The sequence below is a fragment of the Microtus oregoni genome, unplaced genomic scaffold, assembly GCF_018167655.1.
Source record: "Microtus oregoni isolate MIOR12 unplaced genomic scaffold, Mior012 000015F_ref0000493, whole genome shotgun sequence".
Classification (NCBI taxonomy): domain Eukaryota; kingdom Metazoa; phylum Chordata; class Mammalia; order Rodentia; family Cricetidae; genus Microtus; species Microtus oregoni.
Window position 1 is genome coordinate 12,054,859 of NW_024543074.1, and position 23,848 is coordinate 12,078,706.

At 45.1% G+C, this 23,848-nt stretch overlaps 1 protein-coding gene and 1 non-coding gene across 2 annotated transcripts; both read right to left on the minus strand.

The window, feature by feature from the left end:
• Positions 1-152: 152 nt before the first annotated feature.
• Tubd1 (tubulin delta 1) lies at positions 153-23,763 on the minus strand. Its single transcript, XM_041665003.1, has 9 exons — positions 23,580-23,763; positions 19,343-19,562; positions 18,914-19,061; positions 14,407-14,623; positions 11,660-11,891; positions 9,362-9,526; positions 6,569-6,709; positions 2,483-2,666; positions 153-548 (listed from the first exon to the last, which is right to left on the minus strand). The coding sequence occupies exons 2-9, from the start codon at positions 19,512-19,514 to the stop codon at positions 446-448; spliced, it is 1,362 nt and encodes a 453-aa protein (XP_041520937.1). The 5' UTR covers positions 19,515-19,562; positions 23,580-23,763; the 3' UTR covers positions 153-445.
• Positions 2,848-2,920, minus strand: Trnak-cuu. Its single transcript has one exon. It is a non-coding gene; the product is annotated as a tRNA-Lys (tRNA).
• Positions 23,764-23,848: the final 85 nt, after the last annotated feature.

Here is a 23,848-nt window from a genome sequence, read left to right on the forward strand (position 1 = left end):
ATCACGTACCCCGGGTTGGCCCGGAACATACTTTTATTTACTTACTTACTTACTTATTTATTTAGTTAGTTAGTTAGTTAGTTTTTTCAAGACAGGGTTTCTTTGTAGCTTTGGAGCCTGTCCTGGAACTCACTCTGTAGCACAGACTGGCCTCAAACTCACACAGATCCTGGCTGTCCTGGGACTAGCGCTTGTAGACCAGGTTGGCCTTGACTCACAGAGATCTGCCTGTCTCTGCCTCCTGAGTTCTGGGATTAAAGGCAGGCGCCACCAGTGGTTTGGCCTGGAACACTTGGCGTGGCTAAGGATGCTCGTCTTTGCTCTGGTTCTCCGGCTTCTTCTTCCAGAGAGCAGGGATCTCACGTGACCTCCACTGAGCACGGCTCAATTTTGAAAATATTTTAGTTTGAAACTCCTGCGAGATGTTTTCCCTCTTGGTTTAGGGTCAGAGATTACCGTAACTGGCAACAACTTGTTCTAACAGTGTAAAACTGTCCAGAAAATCTTCTTCCTCTATTCCAAATTTTGTGTATTGATGAACGTAGGCTCTGGTGGAAAAGCAGAAACTGTCAAATCAGCAAATCCAGGCAACTGAGAAATGTACACAATAAGTAGACCTTTCCTGGCTTTTGAGCATTCAAAGCTCACAGACCCTCTTAGGGACCGTACGTGTGGGTCGCTGTTTACTCAGAACCATGAGCAGCATTAGTAAACTGTCAGCCTATCACCATGCTCCCTTTACCTTTGCTGTCCACGAGGGCACGGGGAAGGCAGCATGTCTAACTGCAGTCCAGGCAAACAGGTTCAGTTCACCACAGGAGGTGATGCCTCCAGATCAACTCTAAAAGGAGCCCAGAAGTTTCCCTGAGGGTTTGACATTAGAAATGGATCTAGGGGGGCTGGAGAGATGACTCAGTGGTTAAGAGCATTGCCTGTTCTTCCAGAGGTCCTGAGTTCAATTCCCAGCAACCACATGGTGGCTCACAACCATCTGTAATGAGGTCTGGTGCCCTCTTCTGGCCTGCAGACATACACACAGACAGAATATTGTATGCATAATAAATAAATAAAAAAAAAAGAAAAGAAATGGATCTAGGGTTCTGCCTTGTGGTTTTCTTAGACCCTTCCTGTTGCGGAATATTATTTTCAGGTGTGTGACTTCTGTTCACGCCACATTTGTTTAACTCTGTGAAGCTGTCACTCTGCCTGTCTAAAACACCTGATGGCCCTAATAAGGAGCTGAACGGCCAATAGCGAGGCAGGAGCAAGAATAGGCAGGGCTGGCAGGCAGAGAGAATAAATGGAAGGAGAAACCTGGGAAGAGGGAGAATGAGGAGCAACAAGAGAACAGGGAGAGGAGGACCTCAGGGCCAGCCATCCGCTACACAGCAAACCACGGAGAAAGAAGTAAAAGAAGGTGGACAGAAATAGAGAAAGGTAAAAACCCAGAGGCAAAAGGTAGTCGGGATAACGTAAGATAAGAAAAGCTGGCTAGAAACAAGCCAAGCTAAGGTCAGGCATTCATAACTAAGAATAAACCTCTGTGTGTGGTTTACTTAGGAGCTGGGTGGTTGGGCCCCTCAAAAGAGCCAAAAGAGTAAAATTCCAACAACACCTTCCCACCCAAATGTTCTGGGTCAGGAGAAACCTAGCACCCAGAAGACCAGCGAGGGCAACCCAAGATAAACTGACATCATAGCAAGAGTAAGATGAGCTTGAACCAAAAGAGGACTTGGGATCCAGGTGAGGAGACAGGACTGCACCAGCCTGGGCAGATGGCTAGGCCTGGGGAATCCTAACCCTGCTCTGTCATCCGGGGAATTGTATTCTGACAGCAAAGAACTGTGGGAGGCTGAGCAGCTGCTAGGACTTCCCTGAATACGGCTGGACCAGAGTCCCCTCCAGTCCCCCAGACCTTTTTCTTGTCCTCCCAGTGTTAGGGACAGAACACAGGTAAGTGCTCTTCTCCTGAGCAGCATCTCCAGTCCCAAGGATCTGTTTTAAAAATCTTATGAAATTTTGAATGTTGCCTAGAAACTGTTCACTTGGTAAACAAGTCCTACAGCGTAACAGCAGTTTAGGAGACAAGCTGGGGAGAGAGAGAGAGAGAGAGCTCAGTGCTTGAGCGCACTGGGAGTTCTCCCAGGAGACCCAGGTTCTACTCCCAGGGCCTCCATGGAGACTCTCAGCCGTTTGTAACTCTAGTCCCAGGGCTCTAGGCATGGCTATGGTACACAGACTACATACAGGCACACATACACCCACACACATAAAATGACAGCACAGAACAATTACTGAGCCCTTTGCTAGCCAAGTGGTACACTAAGTGTTTTGCATGGTTATCTCATTGGACCCTTGCTGCACAGATGAGGGGCAACCTTTAAGTCACATGCCCACGGCTTCGCAGCCACACAGCACACCTCATGCTTTATCTCGGCATGTCTGGCTGAGGCGAGGCAGTCTGGGGACGTCTCTTACTTACTTGGATGCAAACATATTCCATGCCTTGCCGACGATCATGTCGAGCGGCTTTACCAAGAGCTGGCTATTGCTGACCAGTGCCGCAGACTTCTCATACTTGCCGAAGGCTCGCTGGGTTTTCCATGTGCTGAAAGCGTGAAGAGGCTCCAGCCAGGAAGTATAGAGAGCTGGGTCTTTAAATCCCTCTAGAATTAGAAACACCACACACGTGTTGAAATAGGAGTGGCGGGGCTGCGTCCCCAGCACCCCGGCTGCCTGGCTAGCTTATGCCCGAAATAACAACACAAAAACCTTCCTCCATCACACATGAGCAAAGTCCCTTTTTGCTGGGGACGCAGCCCCGCCGCCCTTATTACTACAGATTGGCGCCCAACGTGGGGCTCGAACCCACGACCCTGGGATTAAGAGTCCCATGCTCTACCGACTGAGCTAGCCGGGCGGGCGGTTGGGGTGCTGGGGACGCAGCCCCGCCGCCCTTATTACTACACCTTTTATTTTTGTTGTTGTTGTTGTTTTTGTTTTTCGAGACAGGGTTTCTCTGTGGCTTTGGAGCCTGTCCTGGAACTAGCTCTTGTAGACCAGGCTGGTCTTGAACTCACAGAGATCCACCTGCCTCTGCCTCCCGAGTCCTGGGATTAAAGGCGTGTGCCACCATCGCCCAGCGCAAAGTCCCTTTTATGTATGTGTGACGATGTTATAACAAGGGCTGGCAAGATGGCTCAGCAGGTAAAAGTGCTTGCTGCCAGCCTGATGACCTGAGTTCAAGTCCTGGTACCCACACGGCGGTAGCAGAGAACTGACACTTCTGCAAGCTGCCCTCTGATTGCCACATGTGTGCTGGGGCACATGTACATAGGCACACGTACACACACATGTTAAAAAAAGAAGGAAAACACCCAGTAATTCTGAAGAAGGACAGAACAATGGGGAAATCTAAGAGGAGAGGAGAAGGAAGGAGCCCCTCACTCCAGACTCCAGATAAAGTTTCTGGGCCAGAAGGACAGTCCAGTGCTTAAGAAGTCAACATTGGCTGTTCTTCCAGAGGTTCAATTCCTGGCACCTACAGAGGCATTCACAACTGTCTGTAATTCTAGTCCCAGGGGATCTGACACCTTCTTCTGGCATCTTTGGGCACTATAGATGTATGAGATACTAGAAATTCATGTAAGCAAAACATAACACATAAAATAAGTAAATAAAATAAATCATAGAACAATTTATAAAATTTGCTGTGAAGATTATCTGCAAAGAGCTGTTTCAAACAGGAATGTATAACTAGTAATGAAGCATGCTTGAGGCCAAGTGTCTGGCTGTGCTTAAGTACGTCCCTCAGCTGTGAACCTGCACTCTGGAATGTCACAAGACCGTAAACTGTGTACGTCAAAGCATGTCTTAACTCCCTGATCTTATCAGCTCAGTCTGAGGAGACCCCTCAGGTAAAGCAGATCCTTCGTTTTGTGGGAGAAAAGAATTTGAGAATGAGCCAGCAGGATGCAGAGCGGGGCTCTATGAAAGATGTTTCTCATATAGAGCTTAAGTACAAGGGCTAACAGAATGAGGGCCTCGGGCGGAGAGTAAGAAGACGGGGTAGGCAGGGACCAGGGTGGACAGAGAGCCACAAACTGTTTCTCATCTCCACACACATGAGCTACGTGCACACAACCCCAGCACACATTCCCGTGCGTGTGGAACAATAAAAGAGTTGGGCCCCATTGTCTATACAGTACTTTGGTGATTTCTGAAGTTACAGTTTTCAAGAAGTTGTTAAGGAACTTGAATGAGGCCACAGGGTACCCAACAGATTGCGGTGGTGAGATAAACTCCAGCTCGCAGGGATGAAGGATGGTAGAGCATCTTCACCGAAAACAAAGATGTTAGTTTGCAAGAACAGGCTCTAAGCCTGGTCACCGCTCTTTTAACATGCCCATTCCTGTATAAAACACCGTGTCTATGCTGACCGTCTCAACAGCAAATGCTGATCATGCAGGAATCCTCAGTTTTTGGGTGGTGAGAGAGGCCCCCTTCCCTTCCTAAGTCCCCAGATTTCCCTCTTCTGGCCAGCCTTACATTTACCTTGTCAGCTCTGACCCAGTGTGCACAAACCCACTGCATATGCTCACTCAGCTCCCTAGGCAACCCTTCGAAAAGGGACTCTGAAAGCCACCAAAATTGTACATCACGGGGCCGAGAGAAGACTCAGTGGGTAAGAGTGCTTAATGTATAAGGGGGCAGGGATAGGCAAACCCCAGAAGCTTGCCAACCAGCCTGCATAGCTGAGAGGGTAAGCGTCAGGTTCAGTGAGAGACCCCGTCTCGGAGGAATAAGGCAGGGAGCAACAACAGATGAGGACACCCTAAGTCCTCCTCTGGTCTCTGCATGTACATGTACAGGCATATGCATCCACACACTCATGGGCACACACCACACACGTAGAAATAAACTCTTTAAATTGTACATAAGGGGGCTGGAGTGATGGCTCAGAGATTAACAGCACTGACTAGTCTTTTTTTTTTTTTTTTTTTTTTTTTTTCGAGACAGGGTTTCTCCGTAGCTTTTTGGTTCCTGTCCTGGAACTAGCTCTTGTAGACCAGGCTGGCCTCGAACTCACAGAGATCCGCCTGTCTCTGCCTCCCGAGTGCCACCACCGCCCGGCTAGCACTGACTATTCTTCCAGAGGTCCTGAGTTCAATTCCCAGCAACCACATGGTGGCTCACAACTATCTGTAATGAGATCTGGTGCCCTCTTCTGGCCTGCAGGCATACATGTAGGCAGAATGCTGTATACATAATTAATAAATAAACCTTTAAAAAATTGTACATATGGAACCTGGCAGTGGTGACACACGCCTTTAATCCCAGCACTAAGAAGGCAGAAGCAGGTGGATCTCTGTGAGTTCAATGCCAGCCTGGTCTACAGAATGAGTTTGAGGAGAGCCTCAAAACCCTGTCTTGAGAAAAAGAAAAAAAAATTTGCCATGGAACATTCTTTTTATACTGTAAATACATATTATTACTCTCATTGGTTAGTAAGGAGGTGACTGCCTTATAGCAGGGCAGGAGAGCCAGACTAGGAGGACGCCGGGAAGAAGGGTGGAGTCACCAGAGACAGAGCAAGCAGGATGGGAAGCAGATGAGGTAAACAAGCCTGGGGCAGCACACAGATTAGAAGAAATCAGTTAGTTTAAGTTATAAGAGCTAGCTAAAAGCCTAAGCTATCGGCCAAGCATTTATAATTAATAAGTCTTTGTGTGGTTAGCAGGAAAGAAAAGTCTGCCTACAAAAAATTTTACATATGGCTATTGTAAAGAAACTTAAGAGTGACTCTCTTAAGAGTTAGTTCCAGGACAGGCTCCAAAACCACAGAGAAACCCTGTCTCGAAAAAACCAAAAAAAAAAAAAAAAAAAAAAACAAGAGTGACTCTCTTGAGAAGCTCATGCCCACATCCTCTCCCTTAATGCCTCTCTTTCTATAAACCCTGGTGCCTAAGCCTATGCTGATAATGTCTTCTTGAGCCAGCAAGATGGCTCAGCAGGGAAGCCTAATGACTGGATCTGATCTCTGGGACCCACAGGGTGGGCAAACAGAACAAACAAATTGTTCTCTCTCTCTCTCTCTCTCTCTCTCTCTCTCTCACACACACACACACACACACACACACACACACACACACACTCTTGAAACTCTTCCTGTTGAATTCCAAAGTTAAGAATACTGGCTTGGTTGTAAAGATGGATCAATGGGTTATGTATTCCACCCCCTAAATTAGGTTGTCTTGTTTTTTTTTTTTAAAGACAGGATCTTACTATGTAGCACTGGATAGCCTGGAACTCATTCTGTAAACCAGGTTGCCTTCAAACTCACAGAGATCTGCCTGCTTCTGCCTCTTGACCTGGGATTAAAGATTAGAAATCACTAAATTTGTATTTAGTGTGTGTGGAGTCGATTCCCTCATCCACCTTTACATCAATGAGTTCCGGGTGCCAAATTCAAGTTTGTCAGGCTTGTAAGCTAAGCGCCTCTCCCCACCGTACATCCTGACAGTCCCAGAAAACAGATGCCTCACTTTTTACCTGAAGTTATGCTTACCCATGTCGGCACTTTGCACATCCTTCCCACGGAGAATGGCCAAGTTGGCAATGGAAGTGTTAAAATGAGGATCCTTGTGGACAGACATTTTGCCAAGAAGTGGGAGGCCTGAGGAAGGAGGCCGCACATGCCAGTCAATACCTAAGCACAAAAGAAAAGCTAGAGAGTTTATAGGTGGCTTTGAACAACACGAGGAGAATGTAGATGTTTAGGTCGGGTGTGGTAGCACATGGTAGCCCAGCACTTGGCAGGTAATGCAGGAGGATCGGCAGTCAGGAGATTAAGGTCCTGGGATAATTCACCGCACACTGAGGTGTATATTTGATTGTCTGTCTGCTTTTGAGGCAGGGCCACGCTCTGTAGCCTACAACTCACAATATAGCCCAGGTTGGTCTGGAACTTCTGCTTTGGTCTCTGAAGTGCCAAGTTGCGGGGTTACAGGTAATAGCCACCATGTCCACTTTTTTTTTTTTTTTGGATGGGGTCTTACTGTGTAGCTCTAGGGTAGCCTCAAACTCACAATCCTCCTGCCTCAACATGCTGAGATTCCAAGCATGCACAACCATGTTCAACTTTGAGGCTGGTATGCAATGACACTTGTAACCTCTCTCTGTCTCTCTACTTGTATCTCTCTGCCCCCCCTTCTCCCCAGGCTCTACCTATTGTGTAGCCCTGGCTGTCCTGGAACTCGCAGAGATCTGTCTGTCTCTGCCTCCCAAGTGCTGGGAGTGAAGGCGTGCCCTACCACATCTGGTAGTTCTAGTCTCTCTTCAATCTTTCATTCCCTTGTTGGTCTGTTGCTGGGACATGTGGAGATGGATAGTGATGGTGACAAAAAACAGGGCCAGTCTTTACACAGAGCAATCTGATAACATGAACAGTTTGTACCTAGATCCTTCACCTTGGTTTGTGCCATAAATATGTTTACCCATCTCCTTAGTCATGTATTCAAAAATGGAAACCATGGGGGCTGGAGAGGTGGCTCAGTGGTTAAGAGCATTGCCTGCTCTTCCAAAGGTCCTGAGTTCAATTCCCAGCAACCACATGGTGGCTCACAACCATCTGTAATGAGGTCTGGTGCCCTCTTCTGGCCTGCAGGCATACATGTAGACAGAATATTGTATACATAATAAATAAATATTTAAAAAAAAAAAGGAAACCATTCAGGGCTGGCTATGTGGATCAATGGTAGTGCACTAGCCTAGTGTATGTAACTCTAGATTCAATTCCTACACTACAAAAACGTTTTATATGCTTAAAGTCCATCTGTAGCAAACTGAAAAAACAAAACAAAACAAAAATAAACCATTGACACCCTACAGTTCCATTTGGAAAAATGACTAAGCAAACTGCATTTTATTGACCCGAGAGAGCTTGGTGCAGAGCGCCTCACCCTCCCTTGAAGAGCATTGCTTCATGAGATATTAGCAGGTATTGCTAGAACAACAAGAAGAGGTAATAGCTAAAGCTGGAAATAAATCAGAGCAAAATATTCAGAAATAGGGACATCAAGTTCAGAAGAAACAACTGAGAATGTTGAAAGGGTTTTATCTGAGTGAGGGGAAGCAGAGGGCAGGGTCCTGCTGTGTGTCCTCTCAAATGTCCCCAGACAGTGCTGCACCACACTGCAGACATGTGTGTACTGTGTGACTAGGATCAAATGCAGGACCTCCCACACCAAAAGCTTGGCTTGGAGGCCGGAGTAACTTAGTGGCTGCTCTTCCAGAGGACCCAGATTCTATTCTAGGCATCCACAGCCTACAACTCTCTGTAACTCTGATCCCCAGGAATCTAAGGCCCTCTTCTGGCCTCCACAGGCACTGAGTATGTATGTGCAGATATACATGCAGGTAAAACAATCATGCGTATAAGATAAATAAAAATTTAAAAATTGTGTGTACTACCAACAGGCTTAAGTGAATTTTAATAACTCAATTCAATTACTTGATTTTTTTTTTTTTTTGTTCTCGAGACAGGATTTCTCTGTGTAACCTCCTGAGATGTCCTGGAACTCGCTTGTATACCAGGCTGGCCTTGAATTTACAGAGAACCACTTGTTTCTGCCTCCCTAGAGCTGGGATTAAAGGCATGTGCCACCACCACCTGGCAATTACTTGGCTTTTTAAAAAAAGCTAAAATAATTGCTTGTGTGCTTGTGTTCGTGCATGTAGGCACGTGCTCGTGTGTGCCACAGGCATGTGTGGAGGTCAGAGGATAACTTGTAGTGGCTCTTTCCTTCCCCCATGTGGGTCCTCAGATTGGCTCCAAGCACCTTTACCCTGGAGCCGTCTCACGGGGGCATGATCCTTTTCTTTTGAGGCAGGGTCTAACATACCCTAGGCTGACCTGGAACTAGCTATGGAGCGGAGTCAGGCATTGAATTTCTGATCTTTCCGATTCTGCCTCTAGAGTAGAATTACAGGCGTGTACTTCTGCCCCTGATTTTTATGGGGCTAAGGACTGAACATGTTACATGTTAGGCAAGCACTCTTCCAACTGAACTATAGTCCCAGCCCCTAACTACTTGATATTTTAAAGCTACATTCATATATTACTTTGATTAAAATAAAATAAAGATTTGAAATAACATGACACCTGTCTTAAATGTCCTTCTGAAGTGAAACTGTAAAGCCATCAGGAAGCCCTCTGCAATGTCCCAGGGGTTTCTGAAGGAGGCTCCCTGGCTAGAAGAAGGGACCTTTATTTCAACCAGCCCAAGCCAGTTTATACTCAGGGCTCCAGGACAGGCGCCTTCCCCATATGTGGGTTGTCTATTTTAAAATATCTCTTTACCTTCTTCCACCTTTGCGCTGGAAATAAGCATCTGTCGCAAATGCTTGAGGAGGCCGGCCCAGGTAAATGTGCTGTACGCCAGAGAGTTCTCAGACATCTGTGGGATGTGATGGACGCTCAGCATTTTAAATTCAGGGTGGGGAACTAAATGCTCCATTAAGTCTCCTGTAAGAAAACAAAACAAAACAAAAATGTGAACTAAATTTACTTCATCCACAGTGGGGCATTTTACATAATCGTGACTTGATGATCTTCTGAGTAAAATATGTCTTCTCCATCTCCAGAATTGCTAAAATACAATGGTGAATTTTCAGATAATGTCTGATACAGACTACATATTTGCATTATTGCTATATATTGCAATATATATACATATATATTGCAATAATAATAGATGCAGGACCTCACTTGTAGCCCTGAATGACCTAGATCTCTCTTTATAGATCAAGCTGGTCTTGAGCTCACAGAGATCTATCTGCCTCTGCCTCCGGAATACTGGGATTAAAGCGTGTACTATCAGGCCCAGATCTTTGCTTGATTTTAGCATGGCTGAAAAAACACACTTATAAGGGGTATAGGTAGGGTGGCTCACTCTTGTAATCCCAGTACTTAGGAGGCAGAGGCAGAACAATGGCCCAAAAGTTCCAGGGCAGCCCAAGGGCTTACATTATAAAACTCAGGCTCAAAACATAAACAGATATCCAGGCATGGTTGTGTACACCTTTAATTCCAGCACTCAGGAGGGAAAGGCAGACAGATTTCCGTAACTTATAAATAAGGCTAGTTTTGTCTCCATAGTGAGTTTCAGGACAGCCAGAGTCACATAGTGAGACCCTGTCTCAAGGAAAGAAGAAAGGAGGGAGGGAGGAAAGAAGGGAGGAAAAAAGGAAGGAAAGAAAGAGAGAGAAACACCCTATACTTTGCCAAAAGGCATATGAGTAGAGACAAGAGTGACTAATCACAAAGCTATGAGAGCTAATCTGCTTTCCTTGTCAGCCTATATTAACTAAAGTTCCTTAGATCATGTTCCAGATCTTGTATTTATCTAGCTAAATGACAATCAAACCTGTCTGGGGGATAGACACATAGTTCCGTGGTAGAAAGTCGCCAAACAGACCTTCCCAGTGTAATGATCTGTCCTGTGCCTTTAACAGAGAAGCCCCACCCACTCCCTGCAGCGTTTTACCATAGCATTTGGTGCCATGACTCAGATTGGTACCAAATGTTATGGTAAAACTAAAATGGTGCCAGTGCTGTTCCCTGAGTGGCAGCAGCAGGCCACGAGACCATGGTGGGCCATGAAGGCAGCCTGTCCCAGGCAGGGAGCAGTGTGGCGGGTGAGACCTTGGCAGGGTAGCCAGTACCATTAGGAGCAGAGAAAGTGGGTATTTATTTAGTGGGTTATGGAAGGGAAGGGAGAAGGGGGATCGGGGACGAGGAGAGAGAGGAGGAGAGAGAGGCAGAGAACCAGAGAGAGAGAAAGAAAGACAGTCAAGGAGGAAAGGGAGAAGTGGGTAGAAGGGAATGTAGTAGGGAGCGCGGCCCCTTGTTCTGTCCCGCCCGGCTAGCTTATACCCAAAATAATCACACAGAAATTGTATTAATTAAATCACTGCCTGGCCTATTATATCTAGCTTCTTCTCGGCCAACTCTCACATCTTGATTAACCCATTTCTATTAAATCTGTGTTTCACCACAACGACTGTGGCTTACCCCAGATCTACACACCTTTTATCTGTTGGATGTAGCTCAGTGGTGTAACACTTGCTGAGTGTGTGTAATAGCTTAGGCTCTATCCCGAGCTGTATGAAACGCATATTTCCACCCAGTGAATATTTTATCAAGTGTGCACTATTTGCCTTTCACTGTTTTAGATCCTGGGAGCACAGTGGTTTCACAGATGGTATGGTGAGCGGGGAGCACCTAGCTCAGTGGTTCTCAGCCTCTTAATACTGCAGCCCTTTAGTACAGCTCCTCATGTTGTGGGGACCCCAACCATAAGATTATTTGTGTTGCTATGTCATAACCTTAATTTTGCTACTTTTATGAATGGTAATGTAAAAATGACCATTCAACCTCCAAAGGGATCTTGACCCACAGGTTGAGAATGACTGACCTAGAATTCACATTGTATGCTTTTGAGAAATTTAGTAACTTTTTGAGATTTTTCAGTAAGACAGTTCAAAGATGAAGGTGGGCCTGAAGACAGATCTTTGGGTATATCTTGGCAGTAGCTCCAGGTAACTTTGGGACTTTCAGAACACATGGTTTTCTACAAAGAGCAGAGGGGTCGGGTACCTAGCGGATTCCTGCGGTAGAGAAATGAGCCGTCCTCAGAGTACGTGGGCTGGAACACACTCCCCAGCTGGTGGGCGAGAACTTGATTAAGGTCTCTGAAGGAGATCTGCTTGATGTTCATCCGTCTGGCGCAGATCTTGTGGACAGCGTCATTTTCATGGATGAGGAGGGCATCTGAGGACCGGTACAAGTGAGAGAGAGTCAAGATGGAGTTGTAGTTCTGCACGATAACCTGGAGAGAGAGGGGTCAGAGACAGGACAGGGGAGGTGAGGGATGAAGAACAGAGACTCCCGCTGGGAGTGATGGCGCACTTGGGAAGCAGAGGCAGGCGGGTCTCTGAGTCTGGGACCAGCCTGGTCTACATACTGAGTTTCAGGACAGCCAGGGCTACACAGTGAGACCCCAGGTTAACACAATAATAACAGAAACGAAAGGATGTAGATTCCAAAGGAGCCCTGCCTGGCTTCAAGCCAGGTCTGCTACTTTTCAGCGGCGTGGCTTTGAGGTTATTTAATTCCTCTATGCATTAGTTTCCTCGTGTGTAAAATGGGGACGGAAATATCCGCCTCTGAAAGATGCAGGACATAATGCAAGGAAAGCATACACCAAGGCCAGGCATGGCGCACGCCTTTAATCCCAGCACTCAGGAGGCAGAGGCAGGCAGATCTCTGTGAATTTGAGGTCAGCCTGGTCTACAGAGCAAGTTCGAGGCTAGCCAGGATTACAGAATCTCAAAACAAAAAATGAAAACAAAACAATAAGTCATGGGGCTGGAGAGATAGCTCAGAGGTTAAGAGCATTGCCTGCTCTTCCAAAGGTCCTGAATTCAATTCCCGGCAACCACATGGTGGCTCACAACCATCTGTGATGAGGTCTGGTGCCCTCTTCTGGCTTGCAGAATATTGTATACATGACAAATAAATAAATATTTTAAGAAAGAAAAAAAAAACAAAAAAACAAACAAAAAAAAACCAATAAGTCATGGCAGAGCACGCCTTTAATTCCATCACTCCAGAGGTAGAGGCAGGCGGATCTCTGAGTTCCAGGCCAGCCTGGCCTACAGAGTGAGTTCCAGGACAGCTAGGGCTACACAGAGAAACCCTGTCTCAAAAAACAAACAAACAGGGGCTGGAGAGATGGCTCAGTGGTTAAGAGCACTGACTGCTCTTCCAGAGGACCTGGGTTCAATTCCCAGCACCCACATGGCAGCTCACAACTGTCTGAAGATCAGTTCCAGGGGATCTGACACTTCACACCAATGCACATAAAATAAAGTTAAATAAACCATAAAAATATTAAAAAACAAACAAACAAACAAACAAAAAATTCATCTCAATAGAAAGAAAGAAGCCGGGCGGTGGTGGCGCACGCCTTTAATCCCAGCACTCGGGAGGCAGAGGCAGACGGATCTCTGTGAGTTCGAGACCAGCCTGGTCTACAAGAGCTACTTCCAGGACAGGCTCCAAAACCACAGAGAAACCCTGTCTCGAAAAAACAAAAAAAAAATATATATATATATATATATATATATAAAATAGAAAGATCATTTGAAGGCTAGCCACAATACCATGAACCCCAATATGAGTTAGTTGAAGCTCCCTCTTTGCAGCACCAGAAGGACCAACTCAAAAAACGGGCTCCCGAAAGATGTGCAGTCATTTTTGAAATTCCTTGTGATTCCTACTACCACCTGGTGCTGGGGATAGAATCCAGGGCTAGAAACAAGCTAAGCACATGTTCTAATGAGTTACATCGCTGGTCATAATCTTTGGAAAAATTTTTTTCTTTTTATTATATAGTTCTGCTGTCCTGGAGTTCTATATATAGGCCAGGCTAGTCTTGAACCCACAGAGATCCACCTGTCTTTGCCTCTTGAGAACTGGAGTTAAAGGTGTGCGCCACCATGACTGGCTTAATTAAAAAAAAAAAAAAAGACACCTCAGATATACATGATGACACCTGCCTATTGCTAGACTGGGTGGATGGGTCTTAGCTGGAAGTCAGTCTGGACTGCAAGTAAGACTGTCTCAAAAAACCCAAGACCATAATGAAACAGAAAGACTTAAAAACAAAGAATAATTCATATATTTGGGAAAATTTAACCAAAATTAAATTATTCTCATAAATTGAACTCAATAGTCCCAAAAAAGTGAGATCCATTATTTATTCATGTTCACTTTAAGATCAAAGACTACAGGGACTAGAGAAATGGCTCCGTGGTCAAAAGGACTGGGTTCTCTTCCAGATGACCAGGGTTGGGTTCCCAGCACCCACATGGCAGCTCACAGCTACCTAACTCCCCCAGTCCCCGGGGATCGGACACCACATGGGGCATAGACATACATTCACGAAATACTTATAGACATAAAATAAAAGTAAATAAAATACTATGATTTAATTATTCTGCTATTGAGTATTTACCAAAGAGAAATGGCATATGACCGCACCAGATTCCTAACTGTGCCTTGATTAAACAAACAAAAAGAACAAAGAATATACAACATAAAACATTTGGTTAGGGGCTGGAGAGATGGCTCAGCGGTTAAGGGATAGGCTTGTCTTCCAAAGGACCTGTGTTTGGTTCCCAGCACCTACACGGTGGCTCACAACCTTATGACCCCAGTACCAGAAATCTTACGCCCTCTACCAGCCTCCTTGAGAACTAGGCATGTGTTTGTGCACATACATACAAACGAGCAAAACACTCATGAAATAAATACATAACTTTTAATTAACGTGTTCATACCTCACCAGTTCCATAAGGCCATATAACCTGATTCATTTTCAAGGAACTGGGGTACTCATCTTGTAACTTCTGTGTAATGAAGGCTCCCAGCCCCGATCCTGTTCCGCCAGCCATACTCATAATGATGAAAAATCCACTCAGAGAGTCACAGTTCTCCACCTCCTTCTGGATTAAGTTCATTATAGATTCTTCATGCTTCGGTCCATGCACAGAGTAGCTACGCCACAGCAGAAGGAACAAATATGGCACCCGTCAGTTTAACCAAAGGGATGTGGTACGACAGAGTAAGGACATTTAGGAGACAGAGGTCTTCGCAAAGCTATGGTGAAGGCGTAAGTCACAAACAATGCCACACCAGTTTGGAATTATGATTAATAGGGTGATATTTATTTAAAGGGGAAAAAACTTACAGATCACAGTCCCAAACAACAGCCCTCTGCGCAACCAGGAAGGGAGTCTAGTCGCAACCCGCGGAGCAGGAAGTGAAGAGAGAGAGGAGAGGGAAGTGGCCGCTTTTTTTAAAGGGAGAGAGACCACGCCCCAATGGGCTGGTATCTCAGCGGTGATAGGCTGGAGGATTGGGAGGACCTCCCGCAACACCTCCCCCTTTTGTTTAAATAAGAGAGTTCTAAACCTACTATGAAATTATACACAATAAGTACAAATATCCTATTCTAACTAGCTTAGGTCTTGTATAATAAATAACTTGGCCAAGTCATGAGAGAAAGTAACTACATTTAAATAGTCTTCAATCCCATCGAAGATCTGAGAAGGGAAATAATGTTACCTGGGTAGTTAGGAAGTTCAGTAAAACAACTTCCAAAACATGCAACAAATCACAGAGACAACTAGCTACCTGGACAATCACCCAAAGTCATGTTAGCAGCGTTGAAGCAACCAACTTTGGCTAAGGCCTAACATAACTGACATACCATTTTCAAAGGCAAGCAACTTTTCAAAACTATCTTACCCTGTCTTGGCAGGATATGACAGTCCTGTTTTATCCATTGATGCATGCTCTGTATCTCTGTCAGTGGTTGAGGTATGGGCATTTCTTTGCCCAAAGGCCAGTTCTGCCAAAAAGAAAGGCTCCAGGTGGAGTGTCTTTGGTGCTCAACATTCTCTCGGGAATAGAGTGGTGTTGCCAGGAGCAATTGTGTCTCACTACCACAAAACTCTGAGTTAGATTAAAGGCCATTTTCTACAGCTCTTTGAAGAAGTTGAAGATTATCTATCTATACTGAGTATAATCTCTATATATCTAAAGAACCTGATTAGTCTAATTATAAATGACAAACTTAGATGACTATTGATCTATATAATTCTCAATATCTATCTAACTTAAAGACTAAGAAAATAAACGACTGTGAAACAAATGAGGACAATGACCTCCAAATATAAACAATGTACAAATATACATTGCAGTAGGTAAATATATATCAATCCACAAACATTATATAAGTATCTTAATCAGAGGTAGAAATGTACACTGCAATATGGTAAATATATACAATATATGTATATCAATACAATATATGTTAATACATAAAAAAATGTTTTAAACAGAGGTAGAAACATGCATGCATACAATAGTCAATATAATTTAACTTTGTATCAATATACAAGAATCAATACCAATATATTTGTCTAAAAACAGTAACTCACAATTATAAACCTATTATCCCATCATCTCTCTCTTTTTTTTTTTTTTTTTTTTGTTTAAACCGAAAAAGGGGAAATGATGGAGGAAGGTCATTGGTTAAATAAAAAGAAACTGCTTGGCCCTCATTGGTTAGAAGATAGGTGGGAGGAGTAAACAGAACAGAAGGCTGGGAGGAAGAGGAAGTGAGCTCAGACTCCACAGCTCTCCTCTTGGGAGCAGATGCCTCAGAGAGATGCCGTGCTCCCAGCTCCCAGGCAGACACATGCGATGAAGCTCTGACCCAGGATGGACATTGGCTAGAATCTTCCCGGTAAGTGCACCTAGGGGCGCTACACAGATGATTAAAAATGGGCTAAATTCACGCCTTTAATCCCAGCACTCGGGAGGCAGAGGTAGGCGGATCTCTGTTAGTTCGAGGCCAGCCTGGTCTACAAGAGCTAGTTCCAGGACAGGAACCAAAAAAAGGCTACAGAGAAACCCTGTCTCGAGAATCAAAAAAAAAAAAAAAAAAAAAAGGGCTAAATTAATATGTGAGAATTAGCCTAGAAGAGGCTAACTAGAAATGGGCCAAGCAGTGATTAAATGAATACAGTTTGTATGTTGTTATTTCGGGCATAAGCTAGCCAGGCAGCCGGGGTGCTGGGGACGTAGCCCCGCCGCCCTTATTACTACACTATGGGAGTAGGGCCCTGATTGACAACATTTTATAGAGACAGGTTAAACATATTTAACAGGTGAATAGTGTGGCTCTATGTGTGTATGTGTTGTTGTGTGTGTATGATTTTCAATACAGGGTTTCTCTGTGTAGCAGCCCTGGCTGTCCTAGAACTTGTTCCATAGAACAGACTGGCCTCAAACACAGAGATCCTCTGCCTCCCAAATGCTGCAACTAAAGGCATGTACCACTACCACCTGGCTGAAAGTTCTTTTTAATATGAGAACAATGGAATTATTTTCCTGTTATTAATATCATTGTATGTGTGTTCTGTGTGTGAGTGTGTGTGTAAATGTGGGCCATGGTGTGTGTATGGAGACCAGAAGACAGCTCCATGGAATCCATGGGTCCTTCTGCCATGACTGAGCTCAGGTCCCCAGGCTTGGGAGGGATTGTCCTTCCCTCCTGAGTCATCCCTCCGGCCTCATCTATGGTGTGAGAGCAGCCCGGGAACTCAAGTTCCTGCTTCAGCCTCCCAAGGCTGTGATACCTGGCCCTCTGGAAATTCTACAGCACAGCAAGACTGGGGAACTATTGCCTTGTACCAGCCTTAGAGCTGGATTCCTGCAAGGTAAGGCTGCTGCACCGATACCACGTGTGCAGCGGGATAGTGACGGAGACCGGGCTGCTGCACCGATACCACGTGTGCAGCGGGATAGTGACGGAGACCGGGCTGCCGGGACCTTGGTTTCAACAATGACCTTTACCTGAGTACAGGCAGCAGAGAGTAAGAGTTTTTGAATGAGATCAAAATTCTGAATATTTATTTACTGGTGGTAATGGAAGTTGGTCCTAGTGCCTCAAACACGCCAGGCGAGGGTTCTATTGCTGAACTACATTCTTGGCCCCTTTGCTTATATACTTTTAACTTTGATCTTTCTTTTTTCCCTCCCTCCCTCTTTCTTTCTTTCTTTCTTTCTTTCTTTCTTTCTTTCTGTTTTTGGAGACAGGGTTTCTCTGTAGCTTTGGAGCCTGTCCTGGACTAGCTCTTGCAGACCAGGCTGGTCTCGAACTGACAGAGATCCACCTGCCTCTGCCTCCTGAGTGCTGGAACTAAAGGCATGTGCCCGGAAAGTCTAGGTTTTTGGGTTTTTTTTTTTCACTTTTTTTTTTTTGGCTTGTTTTTGTTTTTTTGAGATAGGGTTTCTTTGTGTAATCGCTCCAGCTGTCCTTACTTTTAATTTTGAGACAGGAGTTTGCTAAATTGCAAGAATAGCTCAGGCAGACATTAAACTTGAGATCCTCTTGCCTCAGCTCACTAAGTAGCTGGGATTATAGGCTTGCATCACCAGTTCTGACACATTTGAAATTGTAATTTTTTATGACATATATTTATGGGAGGGTATGGCCATGTCATGGCGCATGTGTGGATGTCAGAAGTAGTCAGGTGTCTCCTTATACTGTGTGTGTTCTGGAAACTGAACTGAGTTTATCAGGTTTGGCAGGGGTGTCTTTACCCTGAGTCATTTCCCTGGCCTAAATTCTTAATTTTATTTTAGGTTTGCTTTGAGACAAGATTTGACTAGGTAGCCTTGGGTGGCCTATGAGCTGGTTTGAATGAGAATGGCCTCCCATGGGCTCACATATTTGAATGCTTAGTCATCAGGGCGCGGCACTACTTGAGAAGCTTTAGGATGAGGTAAGTGTGGCCTTGATGGAGGTTTGAGGTTTCAAAAGCTTTGAGGGCTTTGAGGTTTCAAAAGCCCAAGCAAGGCCCTTTATTCTCTCTTCCTGCTGCCTGCTGCCTCTGGATCCAGATGTGGAACTCTCAGCTACTTCTCCAGCACATCTGTCTGCATGCTGCCATGTTCCCCTCACGATAATGGACTAAACCTCTGAAGCTGTAGGCCAGCCCAGTTAAAATGTTTTCTTTTTTAAGAGTTGCTTTGGTCATGGTGTCTCTTCATAGCAACAAACACAGAGTAAGGCAGCTTGGAACTCACTCTGTAGACCAGGCTGGCCTGAATTCACAGAGATCTGCCTGCCTCTGCCTCCTCAGTGCTGGAATGAGAGGCACGTGCCACCACACCAGACTCCAAATTCTAACACTTTCAGGATTTGGGGCCTGTTGTATCGACTGCAAACTGGACAGCTGTGCCTTCCCTGACATCATGAGGAGTTGCTCTTACCCATACGCCCAGTTGTTCCCGGATCCTTGTCTCTGACAAAAGCACGCGTGCTGACCGTATGTCCACCGGCCAGACTGGGCAGCTCTGGACAGTGTTTGATTGATCACTTTAGGTTCCATGTCAACAAGGACAGCCCGGGCAACAGGAACTAGAGTAGGGAAAAGGGGGGAAATTGTATATTTTATGTCAGTACCACACAGCATACACTAAGTCCCTGAACCATATTGCCAGCCCTAGATTCAGCTGTCTGTGCTTTAGTTGTACTTTGTTTTAATTCGGGGGCTGCAGGTAGAGTTCCTGCATAGCCTGCTGAGGTGCCGGGGTGGGGAAAGAAAAGCAAAGGCCCTCCCTAGTGAGCTGGAAGGGATGGGCTTAGAGACTTTCAAGACGTTCAAGGGAGGGAAGGAGAGGGCTGTGGACCACACCTACCTCCATTTTCTTCCTCTCTGAAAAATCTTTCTTTGCAGGAGGCTTGATATGCCTCATTTTCTCTCTTAGAGCAGAGTCCTTGGGAACAGTGTGAGTCTCTAAATAAAGCATCAAACACTTCAAAGCCAATCTGGTTGCCACACTGTCCAAGCTGCACTGTTACTATCGACATGCCAAGCCACAGACTGGGCCCAGTCTAAAACACAAGGGATTGGATAACCTGCAAAAAGACACAGACCTTAGAAACCACCACATTACTAACAAGAGCAAGCAATATGTCATGTGCTCATGAGACAGACGGAAGGGGCTGGAGGGAGGCTCATGTGCTCATGACACAGATGGAAGGGGCTAGAGAGATGCTCAGTGGTTAAAGCACTTGCTCCTACTGCACAAGAACCAGGTTTGGGTCCCAGCACCTACACTGCTGCCTGTAGCTCCAGGTCTAGGGGTTCCAATGCCCTCTGTTGGCCTTCCCAGGCATTGCATGCACATGGTGCACATACAGATATATAGGTATTTACATACAGATATGCAGGTATTCACATACAACATAAAGATAAATAAAATTTTTAGAAAATTAAAAATATGTGTACATGGGGGCTGGAGAGATGACTCAGATGTTACGAGAACTGGCTGCTATTTCAGAGGTCCCTAGTTCACTTTCCAGCAATCACACAGTGGCTCACAACCATCCATAATGAGATCTGGTCCCCTCTTGTGGCATGCAGGTATACATGTAGGCAGAAAGCTGTATACATAATAAATAAATAAATCAGCCAAGTGGTAGTATGCTTGTCTTTAATTCTAGTACTTGGGAGGCAGAGGCATGAATCCCTGTGTTTGAGGCCAGCCTTGTCTATAGCACGAATTCCAGGACAGCCAGGGCTACAAAAAAAAAAAAAGGAAAAACAACTTAAATAAGAAAAAAAATATACGTGCATTAACAAAAAGTAACTTTTTGTCTGGACCTGGAGGCCTACACCTTTATTTCTAGCACTCAGGAGGCAGAGGCATGTGGATCTCTGTGAGTCCAGGTCAGCTCATGAGACTGTCTAAAATGTGTGTGTGTGTTTATACATTTGTTTTTGAGACAGGGTCTCATGACATAGCTCCGACTAGCCTGGCTTTGAATTCACAGAGATCAGTTTGTTTCTATCTCTGGAGTGCTGGGATTAAAGGCATGCAGCACCATGCTCGGCAATCTATGATTCTTACTTTGCCATCAAAAAGCACTTCAGAACGAGCTGAAGGAAGCAGCGTTGATGCTTATTAAGAAGGGATTTTAGCGGATTTAAGTAACGGTACTGATGGAAAGAGAGGCACTTAAGAAAAGGATATTGCAGCCGGGCGGTGGTGGCGCAAGCCGGGCGGTGGTGGCGCACGCCTTTAATCCCAGCACTTGGGAGGCAGAGACAGGTGGATCTCTGTGAGTTCAAGGCCAGCCTGGTCTACAGAGCTAGTTCCAGGATAGGCTCCAAAGCCACAGAGAAACCCTGTCTCGAAAAAACCAAAAAAAAAAAAAAAAAAGAAAAGGATATTGCATCCCCAGTGTGGGGCATGGACTGCTCAAGAAGCAATCACATTTAAGTGTCTTAGCCACAACTACATATGTTAATGTGCTTTTGTTGTCTTCTTACTTACCTTTTATTTATTTATTTTTAAATTTTTATTTATTATGTATACAGTGTTCTATCTGCATGTATGCCTACTCGCCAGAAGAGGGCACCAGATCTCATTACAGATGGTTGTGAGCCACCATGTGGTTGCTGGGAATTGAATTCAGAACCTCAGGAAGAACAATCAGTGCTCTTAACCTCTGAGCCATCTCTCCAGCCCCTTATTTATTTATTGAGACAGGGTCTCACTGTGTGGCTCTGGCTGTCCTGGAATTCACTATGTAGACCAGGCTAGCCTCAGCACATAGAAATCCACCTACCTCTATCTCCTGAGTTCTGTAAATTTGTTTTGTTTGTTTGTTTTGAGACAAGGTTTCTCTGTGAAACAGTTTTGCTTATCATGGAACTAGCTCTGGAGAGCAGGCTGGCCTCGAGCTCACAGAGATCCACTTGCATCTGCCTCCTGAGTGCTGAGATTAAAGGCGTGTGCCACCACCACCTGGTCTGTAAATTTATTCTTAGTGAAAATATTTTGGGGCTGCCTGTTTGTCTGTCAACTACATGCGATGCTGGGAACTGAACCTGGATCCTCTGCAAGAACAGCAAATTCTCCTAACTGTTGAGGCCTCTCTTCAGCCGGATTTTATTGTCTTCTCACATTGCACGGTCCAAACTTTCTAAGAGAATTATTTTTCTTTCCCTCTCTTTTGGTTCCTAGTGTGCCCTGGTGAGGACGACAGGCGGCTAAGGTAAACAATATGGCACAAACGCTGCGGTAAGGCCGCACTGGAGACTCATAATCTTAGGCCTTACACAGGCTCCTTACTATTTTAACATTCCTATTTGAGATAGCTCTATATAAAAGGAATATTGCCTCTATATTGGCAACTTGCACAGAGCTTTTTGCCAATAGTCTGCATGTATGTGGCCCTTGTTTTCTGCTGGGTTTGAGGCCGGGTCTCTCTCTGGTTGCTTGCAGCTGTGTATCAGGCTAGGTGGCCTGTGACTCCAGGGATTCTCTGTCCCCACTTCCCATCTTTCCAGAGGAGTGCTGTGATTACAGATGTGTGCTACTGCACCTGGCTTAAAATGGGTTCTGAGATTTGAACTCACGTCCTCATGCTTGCACAGCAGATGCCTCACCCCCTGTACCATTTCCCTGTCCCCTGTGCTGCAATCTTGACTTTCAGGTGGTGAGACCTCACTATACTCTGGGGTAAAGTACCCCATTCTTGACCTCCCCACGTTCATAATTTTTCCTGTCTTTCTATCCTGCTTCCATCTAAGAATCTAGTCATTTAAAGACATCCTCTTACACTATATAATATGGGGGGGGATCTAGGGTACTCAAATTCATTCACACATAGATCAATAGTTTCCAAATATGATTTGTACTCACTGTTTTCCTCAAGTATGGTTTTAAGAAACCAAACCAAAACAAAATGTTGGTTGAGGGGGCTATGTAATCATGAGAACCGGAGTTCGGACGCCAGCACCCACACAACCAGCCAGGTGTCCTGTGCAGGCCTGTAGTTCCAGGTCCAGGTAGGTGCAGACAGAAGGACCCCTGGGGATGGCTTCCAGCTTGTCTGAGAAGCTGAAGCCCCAGGTTCAGAGAGGGGCTGGAGGGATGGGGGTGGGTAGGGAGGGGTGATAGAGAGAGAGTGTGTGTGTGTATCTTTCTCAAAGGAATATGTGAGGAGTAATAAAGGAAATACTGTGATAACCAACCGGATGCCCTCTTCTCTGCATTTGCGTAAGTGCTCACATCTACACACATGCGCACATACACTCTCACACATTAATGATCTAAAGTTAATATAATGTTGATTGAAGGAATTCTTTGTATTCACTTCACACCGCATAGACACTGGAAGTTAGCTTAATAACAGAACATCCATCGAACATTAATTTTCTGCCTTTCAAGAAAATGACTTATTCTTTTTCCACAAGGCAGCTTCTGGCCTGGTAAGTACAATTAAAATCAGTAAGGAATGTTTTGTTTAGTTTCAGTATTAAAACAAAGTTGGAGCCGGGCATAATGGCGCATGCTTTTAATTCCAGCACTTGGGAAGCAGATACAGGCAGATCTCTGTGAATTCAAGGCCAGCCTGGTCTAGAGTGAGTTCCAGCAGATTCTGGGCTACATAGTGAGACTTGGACTCGGAAAGAAAAACAAAGTTGGAGCTTAGAGATAAAACATTAAAGTAAGTCTTATTAGTTTCATACAACAAAAAAAGCATTCTTTGTTTTGAGACGGGGTCTCCCCCATGTAGCCCAATCAGTTCTGGACTGAGCAGGGTTCAAGCACGTGATCTTTCTACTTCAGACTCCCTGAGAGCAGGGATTATAGGTGTGCGCCACTATGCCCGGTAAGAGTCTTTTTAATAAATGCATCAATTCTATGTAGCCCTGGAAATGAGCAGAGGTTAGCGAACCAGATTTTCAACTTAACGGCTAAGCCTGCGTTGTAGGTAATACTATTCTCATTTTACAGATAAGGAAATTGAGTTACCAAAGGATTATGAAACTTTCCAAAGCCACTGAATTAGCAAATATCAAGGCCAAGACGTTCTCTTTGCCTTTCTGCCCAATCAGCTCCCCATTAGCCCCACACTCACTGACAGCTCTCCGACCCGCAGTTTCAGTTCGGTTCAAACTTCAGAAGACCAACCCTCTCACTATGCGCAAGCTCACTTCAAATACTTCTTAAAAGAACTACTGAGAACGAATTAATGCGCATGCTCCTTATACGAAGCGCTCTGCTGAGGCTTTTTTTCCCCCTTTCCTCCTATTTAGAATAGTTAATCACGCATGTTCAATTTTAATTTATGAACTTCAGATATGGTACGCATGCTCGGTGTCCAGTAAAACGCCTTAGACAGTAACG